Here is a 21,881-nt window from a genome sequence, read left to right as displayed (position 1 = left end):
GGGTCGAGTTGGAGATAAGACAAGGGGGAAGGGAAGACAAAGCGAGTACAGGGTGAAGGAAGATAACAGGAAATTAGATGTCAGTCTAGAGGAGGCATTAATGGAAATGGATATCAAAACAGACGCAACTAAATATAAAAAACACCCACACATACAACGCATTTGGTCCTCATCTCCTCTCCCATCAGCCCATCAATACTCACATATCTGTTTCCACTTTATTTATCAGATTGGAGAATCAGCAGCCCTGTGTTGTCTCATCGTATCAACTCCCAGCCTCTCTCTATCCCCACCTTCCCCCCCCACCCCCCCCTCCCACCTGCCTATTAACCCCCCTCACCTGGAAACCTGCCAGATTCTGCCTCACTCCTTTTCCTCACCCCGTTACATGGGCTTTCTCCCCTCTACTGTCAGTCCTGTCACAGGGTGCTGACCTGAAACGTCAGCTGTCCCTTTCCATCCACAAATGCTACCTGACCCATTGCGTTCCTCCAGCTGGACATGCAACATTATTTTATGCCTTTAGTTGGTACTAGACTAAGTGGGACCCGTGGGGTCCCAGTCACACGGGAGGCCTGGTCCCCCAACACAAACCCATTCCCCAACGCAATATTCCCCCACTCACTGTTCCCCCATAGCCCCTATCTGTGCAGGAGTGGCTCATTTCCCCTCATCCATGAGCACTCCCTCCCCCTCCTCTTCATGTGTGTGGGGGTGGGGGGAAGTGGGGTGTGTGGCGAGTGGGGTAGGAGGAGAGGAGGGATGTGTGGACAATGAGGTGTAGTAGGGGGAGGAGATGGTGGTGTGGGGCGTGTGTGGGGGAGGGGGGCATGTGGCGGGGGGGTGTGTGTTGCGGGGAGGGGGTGTGTATGTGGGCAGGAAGGGTGGAAGGAGGGATGTGTGGGGGAGGGTATGTGTGGGAGGGGCTGTGTGTGGGTGGGGGGAGGGATATGTGGGCGGGGGGGTTGTGGGGGGAGGGGGTGTATGGGGGGGGGGGGTAAGCTCGGAGAAAAAAACGGGGAAGAGACATGTGCGAGAGACGGGGAGGGGAGGAGGAACCAGCGAGTGGGGACCAGAGGGGTAGTGGCTGGAATTGGCGATGCGATGGGGACTCACAGCGGGCGCTGGTCGCTGGTCGTTCTCATCCGCCGGGATCAGAGTCTCCGCTTTCCGTTTGGCGACATCTCCGACTCCAGGCTGGGCTGGGTCTCCCACGCTGGGCTGGACTGGGTCTCCGGGCTGGGCTGGGTCTCCCACGCTGGGCTGGACTGGGTCTCCGGCGCTGGGCTGCTTGGGGTCCCTCCGAAAATTGTGTCCGGTTGGAGACCTCCGCTGGCCATCCTCCGCTCCAGTGAAGACGCGATGGCGCAGGAAGGGGCAGACCATACCGGTGAGTGATAAGGGAAGAGACTAATCTGCGCGGCGCTGAACGGCAGGAGCAGAGATCGATCTGCGCACGCGCGGTTTTTAAGATTTTTAAAACCTCGCTAACATTTACGGCATTCAACCGATTGGAACGAAACTTGGTGCAATCGCAGCATAGGAGAATGGTGAGTTAACTGGTGAAAAATCGTAGCGCTATCGTGAACCGTTTTTGAGCAAATAAAAAGACCGCACAAACCGGAAGATAACAAGATCAGAGTTTTAGTTATGTATAGATAGAAGATAGATTTGGATCTACCTTGAGTTTCAGAGCATTTGCTCCTTTTGTGGGATGCTTGAGGATGCTGCTGATACTCCTCTGGCAATGGGTTTTAACGTCTCGACTTTGGTACTGTGAAGGCAATTTATGGAGAATATTGCAAAAAATTATCTGAAAAGGCTAGAAACAGAAGCAGTATCTCTGGAAAATAAATAGGTTGTTGTGTCTATCTTTGGTGTAAACCAGCATCTGCAGTTCCTTCACATAGGTTCACGCTCATTTCTATGCAATCTCTGCATTTTTAATCAAAGGTCCCTTTTTTGCAGCAACAGATTTCTCGTCCTTCACAGGAAGAAAAAGAAGCTGAAAAAGAAGAGGAGAAAGTTGAAAAAATTGAAAAGGAAGAGAAAGATGAGAAGAAGGAAGAAGAAAAGGATGAAAAAGAGGAACCCCAAAGGTAAGGAAACTAGGCAGAGCGCAAAACAGGAACATATAAAACTAAGGTGCATTGAAACATCTTCTCACAGAGAGTGTTGTGGAACTGTGCTCCTGAAGGTGCTCGAGGTCAGACCGTTGGATATATTCATGGTGGGAATAGAGAAATATTAAAAAGATCAAAGAAATATGGGTATGGAGAATAGGCAGGGAAGGGGAGTTGAGGCCAGCAGAGATCAGCCATGATCATAATGACTGGTGGGACGGAAGCCAACTATTCCCCTATGTCCTGTGTTTAACAGTTGTGTCTATATCGCACAAATACTTCCTGCTGAGTACTTCTTTGTTACATTTTTACACAAAGGCAATAGATGAACGAGCAAGGCAATGTTCCTTACGGGTGCTTTGCTAATGCTACAGGATGATGTTGATTGTATTCCACATTTTAAGGAAAGGTTTAATAAATATTTGAAGCCAACGAGTGTTAAGACGTAGTTTCACTCTTATTTTCCTGACTGGTCCAATGCCTTTTGATTCCTCTAATCCCAAAACTTACCTACCTGAGCCTTGGAAGCTCCATCACCAAGGTTCCCCAGGGCAAAGAATTGTAAAAATTCACAATGCCTGAAATCCTTAGTTGTAAATGGGCATTTAAGACGATACCTCCCAATTCTAGACAACCATACCAAAGGAAAGGTCCTTTCCATATCTACTTTATCAAGCCTTCTCAGGATCTGTATCAATAGAAACACCTTTCTTGTTTTAAATTTCCCCTTAAAATAGCTTAATAGCTGGAATTAACCATGAACCATCTGAGACAAGTGTGCTCTTCCTTAAATAAGATCTTAATTGTACAAAGTGCTCCATATGTGAAGTGAAACTTTACTTCTTTGTTCTTTACCTTGCTTGCAATAAAAGCTAACTTTTCATTAATCTTTCCAGTACCTGCATGTTAACTTTGCGCTTTTTGTTCATGAACATCTCTCTGAACACCTCTAAAATAACATTTTGGTTTTCTATTCTTCCTGCCAAACCAATAACCTTGTGTTTCCACATTCTATTTCTGCCATTGTTTGCTGATTTAATCTGTTTTTCTCACCTTAGATTCTGTAACCCCCTCCCAACTTTCCCACTGAAGTTTGTGTCATCAGTACGATGAAATCAGTCTCATTGCCTAAATCTTAAATATGAATGATAAATCAACAGCAGGAGATGCAACACCTGTCCCTAGACCTCCTCCCTCGACTTTGTCCAGCGACCCTGACAGTCCTTTCAGATTATGCAGATTATGCACCTCCTCCAACCTCATCTACTTTAGCCGTTGTTCAAGGTGCGGACTCTTATACATTGGCGGGACCAAATGTAGCCTGGGCGCTCATTTCGCCGAACACCTTTGTTCAGTACGCCTGGACCTATTGATGTCCCGGTTGCCAAACACTTGAATTCCCCTTCCCATTCCCACACTGACCTTTCTGTCCGAGGGCTCCTCCATTGTCAGAGTGAGGCCAAATGTAAATTGGAGTAAACAGCACCTCATATTTCGCTTGGGCGGCTTACAACCCAGTGGTATGAATATTGATTTCTCTAACTTCAAGTAACCCTTGCATCCCCTCTCTCCCTATTCCTCTCCCACCCAAGTCGTACTAGCTTCAAAGTCGTCTTGAGTCCCATTGTCTGTAAATCATTTTCACCTAGCCCATGGTTAACAAAGGCCTGTTTCCTTTATCATCATTAATTTTTTGCATATCTTCAACTCATTTGTTCTATATCTCTCTATATCACCGTCTATATCTCTCATTTCCCCTTCCCCTGACTCTCAATCTGAAGAAGGGTCTTGACCCGAAACGTCACCTCCTCTTTTCTCCAGAGATGCTGTCTGACCCACTGAGTTACTCCTGTTTCTTGTGTTTATCTTTGGTTTAAACCAGCATCTGCAGTTCCTTCCTACACCTAAATCTTTGAAGTTCTAGCATGTCACGTGCAATGGTATGTCCAACTAAAAATAGAGCTGGAAAAGACTACATTTGACAGGTTGCAGACTGATAACACGTGAAAACCTGATTAAAGAACGCTCAGAAGGAAAGTTCTTCGAGTTCAGGCCACCATGTCCACGTCAACAACTACGTGTCCATCTCTATTAATCATATTTACCGGCCATCTAAGCCTCAGTGATTTAAGTGATTGTCCAGATATTTACTAAATGTGAGAGTGTATAGGCCTCCCCCCACTTATCAAGCATTGGATTCCAAATTGCAACTATCCTCTCTGGGTGAAGAAAATTATCCTTGGATCCCTCAAAACATTCTTATTCCTCACCTTAAACCAATGTCCTCTGCTTTTAGATAGGGGGAAAGGTTTCTCACTATCCACATCATATCACTTTTTATCAGTTCATCATCTGCTCGAAAGAATACAAATCCAGCCAACTTTCACCCAGGCAATATCCTGATAAATCTCTGCACCACCATCTTCAGTGCAATGATTTCCTTCTTAAAATCTACCAATCCCACAATACTCCAACTATGGCCAGATCAAGGCTTCTCTTATGTCCTCTTCACCGTCTGTTCTACCTGTGCTGCCACCTTTAACGATCCATGAATTGTAAATCAAGTTCCCTATGTTCTTTGATATACCCTGGCCCCTCGCCGTTCATTGTGTGTGACCTACCCTTATTAGTTCATCAAAAAATGCATAACCTTGCACTTAATTTCCATCTGCCATTGCTCTGCCCAATTTACCAACTGATTAATATTGTAAAACTACCTTCTTCGCTATCAACAAAGCCACCAATTTTCATGTCATCTGCAAACTTAATAATCATATTTCCTATATTCCTATATCACATCTACTAATTCACTAGTTTTTATTATCAACAGTGAAGGTCCCAGTACCGATACCTGGGGTGCTCCACAGGTCACACACTGCCGATCACAAAATCACGATCCCCATCACCATTTATCTCCAGTTACCAAGCCGTCTTTGGTTGCAATTCACCAACTCGATTCAATTCGTAGAGAGAATAATAGAGGAATGACAAAAAAATGTTTAAGGGAATCTAAAGAATCTAAAAAAATACACCTACAAGTAATTGAATGGGAAATGGTTTGAAGGGGAGATGAATATAAGAATTAAAGCAGGAATCTGCCATTTGGCCCAATTCCCTTACACCACCACTCAGTTAGATTATGACAGATCATTTTACCTCAGCAACATTTTGTGATGCAAATCCCATATCCTTTGATTTCTCTTGTTCAAAAATCTAAGATTGTCCATCTTGAGTTCACTTGGCATAAGCACTTGCGTGGCCTCCTCGGGAAGATAGTTCCAAAGAGTGATCAGGTTCATGTAAATAAATCTCCTTTTGTTTCTGTCCTGAATGGTTGATGCCTTACTTTGAGACTCACAACTCCAGTCAGGGAGTTTTGTGCATTTCAGAGATATCATGTCTCATTCTTAAAATCTCAAGAGTATAGGCTAAATCTTCTTAATGCTACATGGCAAATCCCCACCCCAAGTGAACCTGCGCTGGCTGCACTGTGTCTATTGCATATAGTCACACTGCACCCAAACAGGCCTTTGACCACAAAAACGATGCCAATCTTTTTGCCCTTCTACGCTAGGACTGTTTCCTTCTATGCCATGCCTATTTAGGTATCTGTCTAAATGGTTCTTCGAAAGTATCTTCCAGATACCAACCATTCTCTGTGTCAAAAATAACATACCCTTCCAATCCTCTTTAAAATTCCTTCCTCTCTCCTTGACCTATGCTTCTTGATTTTTGACTATTTTTGACTGCCTACCCTTCAGCCTCTTTCACTCTAAGGAAAACAAGCCAAGCCTATCCAGTCTTTCTCCATAACTAAAGTCTTCCAGCCCAGGCAATGTCCTGATGAATCTTCTCTGCACTCTCTGCAGTGCCACAACAAGAACTGCACACATTTCCTGAAGTCGGGCAACGGATGTTTTGTAAATTTGCAGCTTAAAGTCCCAAGTTATATATTCTGTATGCCTTCTTCACCATCTTGCCCACCTGCGCTGTGCTTTCAGAGAATTGTAGACTTGACCCCCCAAATGTACCTCTGTTCATCCACCTTTCTTTGTGCCCTAACATTAGACTCAAACAACACGGAAAAAGTCCCTTCGACTCAATTTGTCCGTGCCGATGTATATCTGAATCAGGCTCATTTGCCAGCGAGAACGAGACCACACGCACACTGGAAGAACAACACCTTATATTCCGCTTGGGTAGCTTACAACCCAACGGTACGAACATTGAACTCTCCAATTTTAGGTAACTACAAAACCCATACCTTCTCTTCCCTTCTTTCCTCTAACCCTCCCACCCCACCTGGATTTGCATTTATTTCTTCCCTCCCCCTCCCACCTACATTCCTTCTTCTAGCTTCACAATTTGCAACTCTTCAAACCTTTTGTCTCACGCCTCCTGTCTTTTCATCTCTGGTCTTTGTCCACCATCTGCCTATCCCCCCCCCTCACCCTCATCTGTAATAGCCTATTACCTGCCAGGTTTTGTTCCCCCCCGTTTCCCCCCCCCCACCTCTCCCAGCTTTCTTTACCCCCTCTACAGTCAGTTTGTATAAGACCCCCGACCCAAAACATCACTCACCCTTTTCTCCAGAGATGCTGCCTGAACCTTACTACAGCACTTTGTGTCTATATTTGGTATAAGACAGCATCTGCAGTTCCTATCTGTACAAAATGTCACCTATTCATGTTCTCCAGAGCTGCTGCCTGGCCCACTGAATTACTCCAGTACTCTGTGTCTTGTTTTGTAAATCAGCGTCTGCAGTTCCTTGTATCCTCATTTACCTGCATTTGGTCTGTATTCCTCTCAGTCTTTTTCATCCATGTACCTTTCCAAATGTCTTTTAAACATCAAGAGTCAAGTGTGTTTAATTGTCATATGAACCAATTGAATTCTGTTAGCATAACATAATGAATTTAGCATAACAGGTCTGTAACTACAATACTCATAACATATAATAACTAAAACAAACAATAAATTAATAACCCCAACACTAGTGCAAATAAATGACCTTAGTGAAACTAATAACAATCCATAGTTCATAGTTTAGTTAGTGCTTTGTAGCGTTCAAGAGTTTGATGGTTGTTGGGAAGAAGCTATTTTTGAACTAAGATGTCACGTTTTATAGACTCCGAAACCTTCCCAATGGTAGGAGTGAAATGAGAGCATGGCCAGGGTATAATTGTAATTATATTCACATCTACAGCTTTCTCTGGCAGCTCATTTTACATACTTGCTACCCTCTGTGTGAGAAAGTTCCCCTTAAGGTCCCTTTTAAATCTATCCACTTTCACCTTTAGTCTATGCCCTCTAGTTCTTGACTCCCCTACCCTGGGAAATAGACCGCGACCATTGACTTTATTTATGCCCCATGCTTTTACATACCTCTGAAAAGTCATCCCTCAGCATCCAACTTTCCAAGGGAAAAAATCCCCAACCTATTCAATCCCTCCTTCTCACTCAAGCCCTCGAATGCAGGTGAGTCTTTCCAGCATCCTTTCCCACTCCTTCCTAGCAGCTGAACTGCATACAATTCCAAGTACGCCTCACCAGTTACTTGTAGTTGCAACATAACGTCTCATCTCCTGTAACCAAACACCTGACCGATGAAGGTGAGTGTGCTCAGCATCTTTTTCACCACCCTGTATTGCCACTTTCAGCAACTATGTACTTGTTCCCCAAGATCTCCCTATTCTATATGTAATCTGGTTCTGTTATAATATGGTTTATGTTCAATACATCACCATTCAGTTCCCTTATTTCCTTCGCCTCCATGACCTTCTCCACACAAAAACTTTGCCCATCTTCTGTGGCTCCACGTGTAGAAGGCCATATCGATCCTTAAGGGATCGTGTTTTGTCCCCAGTAGATAAAGAAGCTTTAGTTGTACTTTTTTCACTAGCACTGTTACACTATTTCCTGCTGCACCCATTCCGTGAACACGCCATTCCTTCCAATTTTACTCTGGTTGTTGTTCTCAACACCATCCACCATCATCTTCTTAACTTTCTAAATTTCACCTCATACACACCCAACGTCAGCTATGCACCTCCACGAGACGCACACAATAAAATGACCAAATGCACTGTCGCTTCCAGCTCCCTGCCCCTTTTGTGCTTTGAAGTTCTAAATTATGTGCCACAAATCTGAAATCAGAAATTGCAGATGGAAATGCAGGTCAGACAGTATCTGTAAGAGCAGTGACACGTGAGGTTGATGACCTTTCATGATTCAAAGTTAAGCGGTTCTGTATAAAGCATGTTAACTCTGTAACTGTCCATGGGGCAGAGCTTGTTTCTGGTTGTGAGGCTTATTTTAAAAAGTTGTCACCGTCCTCAGGAACTCTTAAGTAAGGGAGAAAATATGGTGGCAGCCAATCTGCTCTGTCTGTTCAGAGATACAGCGTAGAAACAGGCCCTTTGGCCCACCGAATCCGTGCTGACCTGCGATCCCTGTACACTAGCACTATCCTACACACTAGGGACAATTTATCATTTTTACCAAAGCCAATTAACCTACAAACCTGTACGGCTTTGGAGTGTGGGAGGAAACTGGAGCACCCAGAGAAAAGTCACGGGGAGAATGTACAAATTCCGTACAGACAGCAGCCATAGTCAAGACCGAACCCAGGACTCTGGCGCTATAATGCAGCAACTCTACTGCTGCGCCGCCGTGCCGCCTCTAAGCTTGGAGGGATGGAAACAGTAATTGATGTTAACAGTAATTGTCTTGTTTTTTCATCTCCTTAGGGAAGCTGTAAAAGAGAAAGAGAAATCGGATACTGCTGGCGAGGAGCCTGAAGAAAAGGAGCAGTCTGTGCTCCGAGGGCGCAAAACTGCAAACAGTCAGGGGCGGCGCAAGGGCCGGATACTGAGGTCCATGGCTAAAGAAGCTATTGCAGAGGAGCCACCCAACCCCCCACCTCCACCTGAGCTTGGTGAGTTCCCTCACGTTGTGAACACGAGTGCCTTCATATTCTTCCAACTTTTGGATTCCTTTTATAGTGTTAGATATTTGACAATAAATAAAAGCTACTTGAAACCCCAGTGAGAGATGATCTGGCCGTGCTTAACACATTTTAATGATTTCAGACATTTGGAATATAGCTGTGAGCACGTTAGGAAATATTTTACTTTCCCTGTGGATGCATAGGCTGTGAAGTCAAAGATTGATTTATCTACTACTAAACAGGTTCTGTGTAGGAAGGAACTGCAGGCGCTGGTTTAAATCGAAGCTAGACACAAAATGCTGGAGTAACTCAGCGGGACAGGCAGCATCTCTAGAGAGAAGGAATAGGCGACGTTTCGGGTCGAGACCCTTCTTCAGACTGAAGAAGTCTGATGCTGCCTGTCCCGCTGAGTTACTCCAGCATTTTGTGTCTATAAACAAGTTCTGTCATTGGCTGAGGGCACACAGCAGCAGGCAGTTCTGGAGCACAGAACATAGAACAGTACAGCACAGTACAGTATAGGCCTTCGCCCCACCATGCCTGGTGCCGAACATGATGACAAGATTATCTAATCTCACCTGTTTGCACATAATCCGTATCCCTCCATCCCTCTATTTTAGCGAAGGAAATGGGCAACGTTTCGGGTCGAAACCCTTCTTCAGACTGTGAGGGTGGGGGAGGAAAAAAGGAAGAGGTGGACCCATAGGGCTGAGGGAGAGCTGAGAAGGGGAGGAGAAAGTAAGGACTACCTGAAATTAGAGGTCAATGTTCATACCACTGGGGTGCAAACTGCCCAAGCGAAATACGAGGTGCTGCTCCTCCAATGGTCCTCTGACAATGGTGGAGGCCCAGGACAGAAAGGTCGGATCCGTAATGGGAGGGGGAGCTGATGTGCTGAGCAACCGGGAGATCAGGTTGGTTATTGCGAACCGAGCAGAGTAGTTACCGCTGTAGAGCTGTTGACTTCTAGAGCAGCGGGTGCAATAGATGAGGTTTTGAGGAGGTGCAGGTGAACCTCTGCCACACCTGGAAAGACTGCTTGGGTCCTTGAATGGAGTCAATGGGGGAGGTAAAGTGACAAGTGTAGCATTTCTTTCGGTTGCAATGGAAAGTGCCCGGAGAGGGGGTGGTTCTGGTGGGAAGGGCCGAATTGACCAGGGAGTTACGGAGGGAATGGTCTCTGTGGAAAGCAGACAGGGGAGGAGATGGGAAGATGTGGCCAGTGGTGGGATCCCGTTGGAGGTGGCGAAAATGTTGGAGGATTATTTGTTGTATGTGATGGCTGGTAGGGTGTAAGGTGAGGACAACTCTACCCTTGTTATGAGTGGGGGGATGGGGAGTGAGAGCAGTCACGGGGTATAGAAGAGACCCTGGTGAGAGCCTCATCTATAGTAGAAGATGGGAACCCCCGTTCCCTGAAGAATTAGGACATCTCCGATGCCCTGGTGTGGAACACCCCATCCTGGGTGCAGATGCGGCGTAGACGGAGGAATTGAGAATAGGGGATGGAGTCCTTACAGGAAGCAGGGTGGGAAGAAGTGTAGTCCAAGTGTAGCCATGGGAGTCAGTGGGTTTATAGTGGATGTCGGTCAGTAGTAATAGACATACACACTAACAGGAACACCCCTGCCTTGAACTCTCGTTATCACACTTATAAAATAATTCCACTTTCATGCACCCTTGCCCGCAAACATCCATCAACATTGGCACGTTCCTGCCTAATATCATCAAAGTGGTTCTTGCCCCAATTCAGAATTATAACCGATGTCCTTCCCCAGTCCTTATCCATTACTATTTTAAAGCTAATAGAACTGTGGTCACTGATCCCAAATAGCTCACCCACACCCACTATCACTTTGGTCACTTGCATTTCCCAAGAGTAGTTCAAGCTTTGCTCTCTCTCTCTTGAAGGGCCCTGGTCATATTATGTAAGGATACTTCCCTGAATACATTTGACAACTTCCACCCCACCTAAGCCCGTGGCACCACGGCATTCCCAGTCTGTATTTGGAAAGTTAAATCCCCTACTGGTTTAAACCCTCCTGAGTAGCATTGGCAAACCTGCCTGCCAAAATACTGGTTCCCCTTCAGATCAGGTGCAACCCTCCCCACTTGTGCAAGTCACTACCCCAGAAGAGATCCCAATGGTCTGAAGATCTGAATTTCTGCCAGCTCCACCAACGACCACAAATTTACCTGTCCTATCTTCGTGATCTTATCCTCACTGGCACATGGTTCCAAGATTAATCTGGAGGTCTTTAGCTCCGAGGTTCTGTTTTCAAATATTTTGCCTAGCTCCCTGTGTTCACTCTGCAAGACTTCATGCCATTTCCTACTTAAGTCATTTGTGCCAACGTGCACAATGATTTCCGGCTGCTCTCCTTCCCCCATTGAAAATGTTCTGCACTACTCTGAGCTATCTTGAATCTTGGCTGCAGAGAGGTAACATAACATCCTTGGGTCTCATTTGTATTAAGTTCTCATTCTGGGCCAGTCCCATTTGTCTGCATTTGGCCCATGTCCCTCTAAACCCTTATATCCGTCCAAATGTGTCTAGAATGTCGTAATTGTATCCACTTCTCTAGCTTTCTCTGGCAGTTTTTTTCCAGCTACGGACTATCCTCTGAGTGAAAATGTTGCCCGAGGTCCCTCTTAAATCTCTCACCTCACTACAAATCTATACCTTCTAGTTTTTAGAATCCTCTATTCTGGGAAAAAGACTGGATTAATTTTATCCATTGTTGCAATGGTTGCAATGGTACTTTATTTGCCATTTGTACTGAGGTACAGTGAAATTCATTTTTGTATACAGTCCAGTACAAACATAACTATATAAGCGCTCAGATGGATACAATACAAGTGTATCGCAGTTGAACACTGAGACAGTTTGCAGAGTCGCCAGATTTGGCGCTATTTTCAAATCCCAATTATTGTAAGTGCCGGGTTCTTGACCTGAACATGAAGGCCCGTTGTCCTGACGGCATCGTAGGGTCGGCGGGGTCAAGCCTAGCCGTGGTGTCCTCCGCTGCAGTTCTATCGCTGCAGGCCGCATCCGGTCCACCACTCACCCTCCTGATTTTAAGAAAAAAAGCCCCAGCCTGTCTAACCTCTCCTTGTAACCCCAGCCCACATGTCCAGGTAACATCCTGGTAAATCTCTTCTTTATAACGTAGTGACATCCTTTCTATAGCTGGATACCAGAACTGCACAGTACTCCAAGTGTGATCTCATCAACAAACTGTACAGCTACACCATGATATGCCAGTCTTTGTACTCATTACCCTTCCCAATGAAGGCAAGCATGCCAAATACTTTCTTCACCATGCTGTCTGCCTGACTCACCGCTTTCAGGGTACCATGCACCTGTAATCACAATCACAATCAGAATCTATTAGCCAAGTATGTTTTGCAACATACGAGGAATTTAATTTGCCATACAGTCATACCAATAAAAAGCACACACAAAATACATTTTAACATAAACATCCACCACAGTGACTCCTCCACATTCCTCACTGGGATGGAAGGCTAAAATAAAGTTCAACTCTTCCCATATCTCTCCGTTTCACACCTCTCCAGGGCACTGCTATTTACCGTGTAAGTCATGCCCTGGTTATCATACCAACGTGCAACATCTGACACTTGTCAGAATTTAATTCCATTTGCCATACTTTGGCCCACCTTACCAACTGATTGAATGAATGAATGAATGAAAACTTTATTGTCATTCAGATATACACCTAGACACAGTGCACCTTGAACAAAATCCAGTTCACTATATCACAAACATTGGTGCCAACTAAAATTTTACTGATGTTGTTAACCACATTGACATCTAAATCATTAATGTATATAATCAATCAACAGTGGACCAGGTATTCCACTGGCCAGGGGCCTCTAATCAGAAATCAACCCTCTACAGCTACCATATGATTCCTTCCTCCAAGCCAATTTTAAATAAATTAATGTGATAGGAGCAGAATTAGGCCATTTGGCCCATCAAGTCTACTCCACCAATCAATCATAGCTGATCTATCCCTCCCTCCTAAACCCATTCTCCTGCCTTCACCCCATAACCGCTGACACCTATACTAATCAAGAATCTATCTATCTCTGCCTTGAATATATCCATTGACTTTGACTCCATAGCCTTCTGTGGCAATGAATTCCACAGATTCACCACCCTCACACTAAATAAATTCCTTCTCATCTCCTCCCTAAAGGTACTTCCTTTAATTCTGAGGCTATAATCTCTGGTCCTAGACTCCTACTAGTGGAAACAACCTTTTCACATCCGCTCTATCCAAGCCTTTCACAATTCTGTAAGTTTCAATGAGGTCCCCCTCATCTTTCTAAACTCAGTGAGTAGGGGCCTAATGCCTTCAAACACTCACCATATGTTAACCCACCCATTCCATGGAATCTAGTTGGCTCGCTCACCTTGGATGCAGTAAAGGGAAAAAAAGTGATACAAATCAGCAAAAGTTGTTATATACTCATAGTCATACAGTGACCAGGGTGCACAAGCTACACTGTCCAATATTTACATACAATGTTAATACAACTGTTCATGCAATTGAATATTGTTTCTGTATGTCAATGCAGCATGATAATAAAACTCTTAATCTTGTCACTGTTGCAGTTAAAATATAACCTTAAAAAAAAAATCAAGATTTTATTCAATTTCTTCCAGACAGTGAAACGTTTAGACAGGCATGTATATAGGATAGGTTTAGAGACATATGGGCCAAATGCAGGCAAGTGAGACTAGTATAGATGGAACATGTTGATCGGCGTGGGCAAGTTGGATCGAAAGGCTTGTTTCCACATTGTATGACTATAACTTGCTATTACATGTCGTGTGATTATATTAATTAAAAATGTGTAGCTATCTTTTATTTATTGATTTAATGCCTATTGGTGGGAAGGAACTGCAGATGCTTGTTTAAACCGAAGATAGATGCAAAAAGCTGGAATAACTCAGTGGGTCAGACAGCATCTCTGGAGGAAAGGAATAGGGATCGTTTCGGGTCGAGACCCTTCTTCAGATGGGTCTCAACCCGAAGCGTCACCTATTCCTTTTCTCCAGAGATGCTTCCTGACCCGCTGAGTCACTACAGCTATTTATGCGTATCAGTGGCTTTGCTCAATGCCCAATTGGTAACTGAATCAAGATTTCATTCAATTTTTTCCAGACATCAAGAAACAGGACGTGTCTATAGAGTGTTCAGTGTGACTGTGTCTGTACAGGCTCCAGCCGCTTACAAAGATGGGCTTTGGCCTGGCTGCTATCAAAAGATGGACCGCTTTGAATATGTTGGTGTTTGTGTGGATGGGGATATTGTGCTCATAGATCTTTCTGCTTTTCAGCTGTAGCTGAGCCTGTAGAGACCTCCCGGTGGACAGAGGAAGAAATGGAAGTGGCTAAAAAAGGTCAGTGATGGCGGAAAGACTCCTGTGTCCTTACTCAAGATAATCATGGGCTGTGCTCAAGCTGATTTCTAATCATAAGTAATGCTTCCTGCTTTTGCTAATGTTAATTTGTGGTTATAACTTTTCCACATAAAACAGCCATTCGATCTCTGATGCCAGCTGTGGTTTGTGTTCTTCGTATGTTCCTCCCACTCTCATTAGTTCCATCCAAGCATCATAGAAGCCTCATAGACTACAATGTTAAGCACTAGTTCTCCATGTTAATGATATCTGCAGTGCAAGCTTTACTCTTGTTTCTCCATGCCATGGCCTTAGGACTCGTTGAACATGGACGCAACTGGGCAGCCATTGCCAAGATGGTGGGCACCAAAAGCGAAGCACAGTGCAAGAATTTCTACTTTAACTATAAGAGGCGGCACAATCTGGATATGTTACTTCAGCAGCACAAGCTTAGAGTGGTGAGTCACTCTCCCCACCCTCACCCACATCCCCTTATCAGTGGAAAAGGTACGGGCAGGAGGGTCTCTTGCTTAATACAAGAAAGCAAAGGTCAAATCTCAAAGTACTGCACCATTCTGTTTACCTGATCACCAAATTCAGCTGACATTTATCTTGTTAGTAAGAATAGTAATGGAAGTAATCTTATAAAGACTGGCAAAAATCTGATGATTTACAACCCACCTTGCAGACACATTTATTACAATCACTTGATTTGGGAACAGTCATTTATTAAAACATTGCTCATTACATCCTTAGGTGTCAAACAGGGAATTATTGAGCATTTATCCCAAAATCTGTTTTCAGCACAACATAAATTTGCAAGAACTATTTGCCGGCTCCCAAGACACATTATACCAACAATCCCCCACCACATTTTGTCTGTAGAACGGCCCCGACCCAAAACATCGCATATCTTCATTCTGCGGAGATGCTGCCTGACCCATCGAGTTACTTCAGCATGGGGGGTTTTGTACGTACATGGAGTTAGGTTAAATTAGTCTGTTCTCATACAAGTTCTTATTCATACACCTGACATGAAAATCATTCGTGCAGAGTCATTGAGCTAATGGGCATACAGTGCCCTCCATAATGTTTGGGACAAAGACCCGTCATTTATTTATTTGCCTCTGTACTCCACAATTTGGGATTTGTGATAGAAAAAAAATTACATGTGCTTAAAGTGCACATTGTCAGATTTTAATAAAGGGTGTTTTTATACATTTTGGTTTCACCATGTAGAAATTACAACTGTGTGTATACATAGTCCCCCCATTTCAGGGCACCCATAATGTTTGGGACACATGGCTTCACATGCATTCGTAATTGCTCAGGTGTGTTTAATTGCCTCCTTAATGCAGGTATAAGAGAGCTCTCAGCACCTAGTCTTTCCTCCAGTCTTTCCATCACCTTTGGAAACTGTTATAACTGTTTATCAATATGAGGACCAAAGTTGTACCAATGAAAGTCAAAGAAGCCATTATGAGACTGAGAAACAAGAATAAAACTGTTAGAGACATCAGCCAAATCTTACCAAAATCAACTGTATGGAACATCATTAAGAAGAAAGAGAGCACTGGTGAGCTTACTAATCGCAAAGGGACTGGCAGGCCAAGGAAGACCTCCACAGCTGATGACAGAAGAATTCTCTCTATAATAAAGAAAAATCCCCAAACATCTGTCCGACAGATCGGAAACACTCTTCATGAGTCAGGTGTGGATTTGTCAATTACCACTGTCCGCAGAAGACTTCATGAACAGAAATACAGAGGCTACACTGCAAGATGCAAACCACTGGTTAGCCGCAAAAATAGGATGGGCAGGTTACAGTTTGCCAAGAACTACTTAAAAGGGCAACCACAGTTCTGGAAAAAAGGTCTTGTGAACAGATGAGACGAAGATTAACATATCAGAGTGATGGCAAGAGCAAAGTATGGAGAGAAGGAACTGCCCAAGATCCAAAGCATACCACCTCATCTGTGAAACACGGTGGTGGGGTGTTATGGCCTGGGCATGTATGGCTGCTGAAGGTACTGGCTCACTTATCTTCATTGAATACACAACTGCTGATGGTAGTAGCATAATGAATTCTGAAGTGTATAGACACATCCTATCTGCTCAAGTTCAAACAAATGCCTCAAAACTCATTGGCCGGTGATTCATTCTACAGCAAGATATCAAGGACCCACATCATCCTGGCCACGCACTCATTTCTCCGCTGCCTTCAGGTAGAAGGTACAGGTGCCTGAAATCTGCAACATCCAGGTTCAGGAACAGCTACTTCCCCTCAGCCATCAGACTACTAAACTCAACTCAAACAAAAATCTGAACTTTAATAGCTTATTGCACTTTATATGCTTATTTATGTGTGTGTGTATATATATATATATATTCAACGGTATATGATCACACTGATCTGTATTTATGCCTACAGTATTCTGTTGTGTCTGAAGCAAAGCAAGAATTTCATTGTCCTATCTGGGACACATGACAATAAACTCTCTTGATCTTGATCTTGAAGACAATGATCCCAAACATACTGCTAAAGCAACAAAGGAGTTTTTCAAAGCAAAATGTTTTTTAATTCTTCAGTGGCCAACGATCTGAACCCAATTCAGCATGCCTTTTATATGCTGACGAGAAAACTGAAAGGGACAAGCCCCCAAAACAAGCATAAGCTAAAGATGGCTGCAATACAGGCCTGGCAGAGCATCACCAGATGATGTCAACTGGTGATGTCCATGGATGGCAGACTTCAAGCAGTCATTGCATGCAAAGGATATGCAACAAAATACTAAACATGGCTACTTTCATTTACATGACATTGCTGTGTCTCAAACATTATGGTGCCCTGAAATGGGGGGACTATGTATAAACACTGCTGTAATTTCTACATGGTGAAACCAAAATGAATAAAAATGGCCTTTATTAAAATCTGACAATGTACACTTTAACCACATGTGATTTTTTCTATTACAAATATCAAATTGTGGGGTACAGTGGCAAATAAATAAATGATGGCTCTTTGTCCCAAACATTATGGCATATATTATGGTGGGCACTGTAAAGGTGCACGGCAGGTTTCTCACTTCTCCTCTGTCTCCTCAGCAACAGATGTCACGGAGATCACGGGAAGATCGTGAAGTTTCTCTGTGTGAAAGCATTGCTTCGACTGTATCTGTACAAGAAGATGAGGACAACGAGGTATCCAATGAGGAGGAGAATGCAGAAGACAGCGAAGGTATTGAGGAATTTGGGTCACTGTGAGCTTGAATCACTGCACTGCCTGCTTGGATAGGAAGCAGTAGTGCAGAGATTAGAAACTGGAAGCCTAAGTATTAAATATCACACTTTGCCTGCTGTGCAAAATTCACTTGGAAGCGATCCTGCAGAATTTTGCTCAGCTGCGGCTGATGATTTGCCCATTTAAGCTCATCTTCTGATACTCTCTCCGCTCAGTTTTGCTTTGCTTCTGCTGGTGGCTGCTCCATTTATTTCTGCTGTTTTTTGCACTTCCCAGTTACATTACCAGTCCTTTTGGGTACTGCTGGGGAGGATGGATTGCATTTAAGAGGAAAGCAGCAGCCAGGTCTGTTGCATCAGGCACAAGATGGAAGGATGAAGTCAGACAGGGAGAAATTATTTTGGGTTATAAGGAAATAGCCATAAAGTCAAACAAATATTTTGTCGGTGACACAATTGACATGTAGCAAATCTCCCTTCCATGGATGTGGTAGACCCAAAGAGCCATTTCTGTGCTTTACAACTCTACGACTGTATGATGTGCTCGAGCCCTCTAGGTTTTCATTTCTCAAGTCTATTTAAGAAGAGGAATTTACTATACTGTGAATCGAGAGAATATCCGGCACATCGATGATTTAAGAATTTAGATGGGTTCAAAGAATGCTGCAGGATTTAGATCAGTTACAGATATGGGCGGGTAAATAGCAGATAGAGTTTAATCTGAGCAAGTGTGAGGTGTTGCACTTTGTGAGGTCGAATGTAAGACAATGTACACTGTTAATGGCAAGACATTTACTGGCATTAGTGCAGGATGAGTTAGGGTACGTGATGGTTGCTACCTGTGGGCCAGTGCCAGTTTCCAATTTTATGAGATAGGAACAGAATTAGGCCATTCGGCCCTTCAAATCTACTCCGTCGTTCAATCTCGGCTGATCTATCTTTTCTTCTCAGCCCCATTCATCTGCCTTCTCCCCATAACCCTGACGCCTGTACTAATCAAGAACCCCCCTTAAATATATCCATTGACATGGCCTCCGAGGCCTTCTGTGGATGTACATTTCTTGATGTACAGAGGCATCCTGGGGTCTAAGTCGATAGCTCCAAGAAAGTGGCAAAAGCTTAAAGGAAATATCCAGTCACTTTGTTTACATGGTGAGTGGTGGGTGCCTGGAACACGCTGCCGGATGTGCGGATGGAAGAAGTGGCATTTGAGAGGCATTTAGATCGGCCTATGGATATGCAGGGAATGGAAGGATAGGGATCTTCAAAGAAGATTAACTTGGCATCATGTTTGACACAGACATTATAGGCCGAAGGATCCATTCAGGTGCTGTACTATTCTAAGAAGCTTTTTAACTAGGTTTAACAACCTTCAGAACCTGGCTGACTGACTGTTGTGTGTTTATTTCTATTATTCTCCATGGTTAGTTCATATTTACTTTATTTGTGTGTTACCGTTAACACCTGCACACATCTTCGCTGTGCTGGATTTTTTTACTCTCATAGATGAATTAAATTATTTATTCCCAGCAGCCGAGAACAGCTCAGATACTGAAAGTGCGCCTTCACCGTCACCGATGCTAAACAAGCCAAGTAAAGAAAACACAGAGGCTAACAGGGTAATGGGAGAGGAGCTCAACCACTCCACACAGAATATCCCAGATGTACCACCAGCATCAGCAACACCAGCCGCTGCCTCGCCTGAACTTCACATCAAGCAAGAGATGAATCTGGGCTTTGAGGAGTCAATGGAGGAGCAGAGGGACTCTGATGCTGAGGCAAAGCCTCTGTTTGATCCTCTGGTAAAGACCAAATCAGAACCTGTGGATGCTTATGTGAAGCCGGAAGAAAGCGTGCAGGTTAAAGTGGAGGTGGATGCTAAAGACAGGGAGTTTGAAAAAGCAAGGCAGCAGGAAGCAATGCGGCCTGAGATCTTGGACCTGCCGCAGACTGGAGCACAGATGGAAGCTCAGTCAGACAATGACTCTAGTGCCACCTGCAGTGCAGATGAAGTGGAGGATGGGGAGAGCGAGAGACAAAGGTGGGACCACACACTTTACTTCATGAGTATGGCTGCTGACTTGTGATTTTTATTGAATAGGAATATAACCCTACAGCAGTAAAACTGAATGAATGATTGAATACTTTATTGTCATATGTGACGTCACAGTGAAGTACTTTGCTTACATATCCAAGGTATGCAAATAGTCACCACATAAGTGTGCTGACAGTCACAAAGTTTACATAGTATCCGCGCCAGGCTCCTCTTTGTTCCTCCTCTCCCCTACCTCCCCTCACGGAGGTCCCCCCACGCCGGGTCCTCCATTGTTGTTACCCCTCCCTCACAGAGGTTTTTTAGGTGAAGAAAATTAGGATTTTGAACGCACTGCCTAATCATTAGAGTGACATAAAATGCTGGAATAACTCAGCGGGACAGGCAACATCTCTGGAGAGAAGGAATGGGTAACGTTTTTGGTCGAGACCCTTCTCCAGACTCTACAATGAACAATCAAGAGAGTGGTTGGCCATTCAATACTAGAGTTTAAAAGGAATTAAATTACAAGTTTAGACTTTAGATATACAGCGCAGAAACAGGCCCTTCGGCCCACCGAATCCTCGCTGACCAGTGATTCCCATGCACTTGCACTATCTATCCTACACACTAGGGACAATTTTACAATTTCTACCAAAGCCAATTAACCTACAAAACTGTATGTCTGACGTGTGGGAAGAAACCGGAGCAGCCAGAGAAAACCCACGGGATCCCAGGAGGAACGTATAAAGTCCGTACAGACACGGGTTCAAACAGGGGTCTCTGGCGCTGTAAGGCAACAATTCTACTGCTGCGCCACTATGCCGCCCCGAGTTGAAGGGGGAGGATTTGCAGGGAAATGGGAAAAGATTAGTGGGGCGAAGTAAGTGAATTATTTTTCAGTAGAACTGTTGCAGATCGAATTATTTGAAATTGTCCGTCTCCTGCAATTTGAGATTGATGTAACAGTACGTGGAAGAGGTCCAAGTTCTTAGTACTTATGTGTGCATCTTTTTTGAGACATATCACTTAACTGGCCTGCCTCTAGTTTCTACTATATCCCCAAATCATAGGTTTCCCACCAAATGCTGTTTGCTTAATATCATAAGGACATAAGTGATAGGAACAGAATTAGGCCATTTGGCTCATCAAGTCTACACCGCCATTCAATCATGGCCGATCTATATGTCCCTCCTAACCCCATTCTCCTGCCTTCTCCCCATAACCCCTGACACCCGTACTAATCAAGAATCTATCTATCTCTGGCTTAAAAATATTCATTGACTTGGCCTCCACAACCTTCTGTGGCATTGGTTCACCACCCCTTGACCCTCCTCATCTTCCTAAGGGAACATCCTTTAACTCTGAGGCAATGATCTCTCATCCTAGACTCTCCCACTAGTGGAAACGTCCTTTCCACATCCACTATATTCAAGCCTTTAATCATGTCACACTGTAACTTCTCAAATTCAGGCTAACACAAGACTATAAACTAGAGAAAAAAGACGCAAAGTGCTGGAGTATTTCAGCGAGTCCGGCAGCATTCCTGATGATGAGCAACCTGCTGAGTTACTCCAGCATTCATGTCTTTTGTTTTGAAAAGCAGCATTTGCAGTTCCTTATTTCTACACAATAAACTAGAAATTGGATGAGAACTAAATTAAGTTGTGACTTTGATTTAATGCTTAAATTCAGTGGGATCTCGGGGTCAAAGTCCACTGAACACATTATTAGTTTTTGTGCTCATTTCTTCGCTGCAGAAGTCCTGCTCAGAGGGAAGTTGGACAAGGCGGTTGCTTTTTGCTTGCATACTCCCTCATAAAACAAACAAGAGGATGGCGCATGGTGTTAGTGACTGATCTGCTGAGCTGTTCCAACACTTCCTGCATTAGTCACAGAGTCATACTGGGTGGAAACAGGCCCTTTGGTCCAACTTGCCCAAACCAGCCAACATGTCCCAGCTACACTAGTCTCACCTGCCTGTGTTTGGCCCGTATCCCTCCAAACCTGCCCTATGCATGTTCCTGTCTAACTGTTTCTTAAACGTTGGGATAGTCCCTGCCTCAACTACTTCCTCTGGCAGCTCATTCCATGCACCCACCAC

At 44.2% G+C, this 21,881-nt stretch overlaps 1 protein-coding gene across 22 annotated transcripts in view; it reads left to right on the top strand.

Moving 5' to 3' along the window:
- The window catches only part of ncor1 (nuclear receptor corepressor 1), a 171,226-nt gene that overhangs the window by 71,663 nt on the left and 77,682 nt on the right, over window positions 1-21,881 (top strand). For 14 of the 22 annotated variants that reach the window (XM_055657492.1, XM_055657491.1, XM_055657489.1 and 11 more), the window contains exons 15-21: window positions 1,969-2,099; window positions 6,192-6,368; window positions 8,873-9,060; window positions 14,443-14,505; window positions 14,821-14,963; window positions 17,611-17,743; window positions 19,276-19,786. In XM_055657492.1, coding sequence (XP_055513467.1) covers window positions 1,969-2,099; window positions 6,192-6,368; window positions 8,873-9,060; window positions 14,443-14,505; window positions 14,821-14,963; window positions 17,611-17,743; window positions 19,276-19,786 — 1,346 coding nt within the window. The remainder of the gene's footprint in view (window positions 1-1,968; window positions 2,100-6,191; window positions 6,369-8,872; window positions 9,061-14,442; window positions 14,506-14,820; window positions 14,964-17,610; window positions 17,744-19,275; window positions 19,787-21,881) is intronic. The other 8 variants (XM_055657496.1, XM_055657495.1, XM_055657498.1 and 5 more) reach the window with 5 other exon arrangements.

The sequence above is a fragment of the Leucoraja erinacea genome, chromosome 28, assembly GCF_028641065.1.
Source record: "Leucoraja erinacea ecotype New England chromosome 28, Leri_hhj_1, whole genome shotgun sequence".
Lineage (NCBI taxonomy): Eukaryota > Metazoa > Chordata > Chondrichthyes > Rajiformes > Rajidae > Leucoraja > Leucoraja erinaceus.
Note: the sequence above shows the minus strand (reverse complement) of the source record. Positions and strands in the feature narration are given on the sequence as shown.